Below are 4359 nucleotides of genomic sequence, written 5' to 3'. Positions count from 1 at the left end.
TTCTTGCCTGGAGAATCCCAGGGACGGGGGAGCCTGGTGGGCTGCCGTCTATGGGGTCGCACAGAGTCGGACATGACTGAAGTGACTTAGCAATAGCAATACATTGTTAAATGTCTTATATTAATCCATTAATTTGGTGTGGCTGAAATCATTAAAAAATTAATCAAGACTCTTCAGGAAAATCCTGCTCATTTGCTCAATGTTCCGTAGTCCATTCACTTTCAAGCAATATGTTTCATGATCATCATTAAAAAAAAAGAAACAGAACCCTAACCAGAGTATACATTATTGGCTACTTCTATATTAGCATGAGGAATTTGAGGGATATAATTTGGGCGCTGATATTTGAAATTTCTAGGAAATTTTAAATTGTCCTAGAAAGCTAGGATATGATATCCCTATGAGTAGAGGAAAAAATCTGATTGCCTCTGTGGGAGATTGGGTTTGTCTTCTTCCTCCTCTCTGTGGAATCTGTTCTTTTCCAATGCAACTACCTCTGTGAGGAGTCTGTTACTTTTGTACCTGTTGTTATCTGTTACCTATTAGATCTGTCCACTTCTGAATGGAGGGACTGGACTGAGTCTTAAAGGAAGACGTGAGGAAGGAAATTAAGTTTTTTGTTTTAATTTCACTTAGGGCAAGCCTACTTGAAATTGCAAACTGTTTGTCTTGATACTGCCGTCTTAAGCATCTATCCTTGGGATTCTAATGCAGTTTCTAATTTTCCTTTTTTAAAAATGAATAACATTTGACTCATTTATTCCTTTTTGTTTTAAGGTCATTGCTATAAAGTCATAGAAAACTTAGTGATTTGGAAAAATCAGCGTCAGAGACAGGGCTTAAATTGCCAAGATACAATTTACAGCAGATTTTTTTTTCATTTTGATGATCTCCAAAAACTGATGTTTGTCTTTGAAATTCCATGGTGGTAGGCAAATTATAGTTACCAAATTTGCCAGTCTTAAAAGATTCCTTGGTACATGAAAATTTATTTTTTAAAAGGTTATTATTTTTTTAAATTTAAGACTTACATGTGCTCATTGCATCACATTGGGGTAAAAGAAAATTTTAAGAAAATAACTCATAATCTTGTATCCAAAGATATCGTAGCATAGTTGATATTTTGATCTTGTTCCTTTTGTTAATTTCCTAAATGCAGCCATCTTAACATAATTGAGATCATATTGTCTGCATTGGTTTGCATTTTGTTTTTTTCTTAGTATAACTTTAAATTGCCAAGGAAAAGCCTGATTATTTTTTGCATTTATTCGTTTATTCATTCTCTCAAACAAAAAATATATGCGTATATAAATACGTGTTTTTGTAACTATATGTGTGTATATGAGAACACATGCATATATACATATGTATTTAAGGTACTAGGTTTGCTGCTTCTTGGAAAGTGTGTTGTCTTTCTGGGCATAAAAGTTAACTGTAATATAAAGCGGACTATGAAGAATGTTCATATTCTTTTGAAATTTCAACAAGGAACCTCTCTGGATTAACTGAACTTTATCTCACAAAGTTTCTTTGTTTGTAGATTCCTCTCTTTGGTGCTAAGACTATTGGCCGGAGAAGTCCTGATGGACCAGTGCTGAGCAAAGCTGAATTTGTTGAGAAAGTTCGTCAGAGTAATCAGGCCTGTCATGATGGAGATTTCCACACAGCTATTGTTCTCTACAATGAAGCCCTGGCTGTTGACCCTCAGAACTGTATCTTATACAGCAATAGATCTGCAGCCTATATGAAAATCCAGCAGTATGACAAGGCACTGGATGATGCAATCAAAGCTCGACTTCTCAATCCCAAGTGGCCAAAGGTAGAAATTTCCTTTACTTTCTCAGAACTTTTTGTGCTTTCTTATTTTAATGTAACATTTTATTGACTGAGTACAGTTATTAATATTTTAATAGTCTGTACTTCAGCAAGATGTGGAATTGGCTTCATTGAGCTGGTACACTAGTGAATGCCTTCCTTTTTTATACCTTGGAAGTATGTTTTCCGTGTCTAATTCTTTTCCTTTGTGTTTGAGATATACTTTTTTTTTTTACTCCAACTTAGCTTCTTGATAGTATGCATTCTAGTTATTTAGGTTTTGGATATCTCTTTTTGCACTGATATTTCAGATGGAGTATTATTATTGTGTTTCTTCATTTTAAAATAATTTTATTCTCTATCAACAACTGCTTGTTTTCAGAATGGTAGTTGATCAGAGAAGCTTTTTTCCCCTAATAAATCAGTATAGTTATCTATATTCCCTTGAATAGTTTAAGGGTTGAGTTGTTATCTTTATTTGGTATACACTTTATTTTCATTGTGCCTGTTCACCTTCTAACACCCAGTTTTAGAAATGCTTTCTTAAGATGTGATCAAAGTGAGATTTTTTTTTAAATTGAACTACAAACCCATTTCATTCTATTTTTGGCTTTCTGTTGGACTAACAAATGTTAGTGGAAATTTCCCAGAAATTTAAAAATGATTCTTACTGTCTTATTAGTGATATGTCATAGTCATGTTGTTTTCTGCTTTAATTCTGGTATAGGTATTTTTGGCTTCAGTCAGTGGAATTTGTAGTAATGCTGCTACCTTGTAAGTTGTTTAGGATTCTGTAATTCCCTAAAGGATTTCTTTTACAACTATAATCACTGTAAATGAAACAAGATCTGTTTTTTAAAAAAATGTTACATGACACTGTTTGGGAGTTCTATTGCTGTTTTCAAAGGACAGACCTAGGTTCAAATTCCTTCACTTCTATTAATGACAATATGGCTTTAGATAAGTCTCTTAACATCTCTGGGGTTAAGATAAATGGAATGATAATACCTATCTTGTAAGGTTATTTAAGAGTTAGAGATAATTTGTTACTTGTACATACTTGGTGTTTTGTGTATAACAGCTGTGATTGTGCATTTTTATTGAATGTTCAAATTAGTAAGTTATTCTAGCAAACCTTGGTCTGTATCCTCTCTTTTTCTTTCTTTCTTTCTTTTTTAAAGCCTGTGATGATACAATAAGCCCAATAAATATAGAGCGCTTAAATTTCAGATCAAGTGTCTTCATTCCTTCTTTAGGTGGTCTACTTATTTTGTGTTCTTATTATTTATGAATAGCTTCAAACTTTTTTCTTTTCCCTTTTTCTATGTCATTTCCACTTTCTCATGTCCACTTCTTATGGTTTTTGCACAGAAAATGGCTGGAAGGTGCACTTTTATGATTATAGATGAGAGATCAACTTTTAAGATAATTTCTCTCAATTTTAGTTTCTGATTTTTTTCCCTTATGATAAATAAGTTTATTGTATATTTACAATTTTCATTAATATTTAAACTCCATATTTGGCTTTAAGCAACAAGATTTAGAATCATGTAAAATATAAATTAGGGTTTGTTACTGAAGTCATGAAAGGGTCTTTCTATATAATATGATTCATAATAAAATTAACTTATGAAGACATTTCTACTGCATAAAAGTTTTCTTTGATAAAAACTTGCTTTTATACTTTTCTAGGAATATACTCCTTATATTAAAGAAGATTTATTTCTATTCCCTTGTAAAGATATGTCTGGTAAATTTTTATCAATTCCTTTTCTTTTTGACTTTTTTGATGGGCTTTTTCATTATAATCCATTCTGAAATCTTTCTCCAACTGTCATTGTTGTCTAGTTTGATGTGGTAAAACATACCTTCCAATTTCTCTTTCTCTCTCTGTAAAAGTTAGTTTATGTTAAGATCCGAGGATTCCAGAGATTGGATGGAGAGTTTTTATCCTCATTTATTTTGTCTGAAAGAAATATGTTGGTGTGATATGGGCTTCAAAAGAAGTATGGACGAAAACACTATGAGATCCCCCCAGAAAACAAGCCCGATCCCATTATGATACCTTTATCTCCAGCTGCCTCTTAGCTGTGGTTTGTGTATATATTCATTCTTTCTGTGTCTTGTTTAAGAAATATTTGTCTTACTGAAAGTTGTAAAGTTTTTCTTTTCCTCTAGAATTTTTGTAGTTTTACCTTTAGGTCTGTGATTCAGTTCAAGTTAATTTTAGGGACTGAATGAGGTAAGGATCAAGGTTTATTTATTTATTTTCCATATAGATAACCATGTTCCAGGCACATTTGTTGAAAAGACTATGCTTTCACCATTGAATTATCTTTAGCACCTTTTTCACAGACCATTTGACTGTAAAAGTGTGAGGATATTACTGTACTGTTTTGTTCTATTAATTTATTATTTATCCTTATCAAAATCATACTGTTTTGATTACTATAGTTTTGTGAGTCTTGACATCAGATACTGTGAATCTTCTAACTTTATTCTTTTTCTAGGTTTTTGCTATTCTCTGTCTTTGCATTTTTATAC

At 32.2% G+C, this 4359-nt stretch overlaps 1 protein-coding gene across 1 annotated transcript in view; it reads left to right on the top strand.

Moving 5' to 3' along the window:
• TTC28 (tetratricopeptide repeat domain 28) overlaps positions 1-4359 on the top strand; it is a 582431-nt gene that overhangs the window by 19300 nt on the left and 558772 nt on the right. The window contains exon 4 of the mRNA XM_010828858.1: positions 1541-1819. Within this exon, the coding sequence (XP_010827160.1) occupies positions 1541-1819 (279 nt within the window). The remainder of the gene's footprint in view (positions 1-1540; positions 1820-4359) is intronic.

The sequence above is a fragment of the Bison bison genome, unplaced genomic scaffold (assembly GCF_000754665.1).
Source record: "Bison bison bison isolate TAMUID 2011002044 unplaced genomic scaffold, Bison_UMD1.0 scf7180017864495, whole genome shotgun sequence".
NCBI lineage: Eukaryota > Metazoa > Chordata > Mammalia > Artiodactyla > Bovidae > Bison > Bison bison.
Note: the sequence above shows the minus strand (reverse complement) of the source record. Positions and strands in the feature narration are given on the sequence as shown.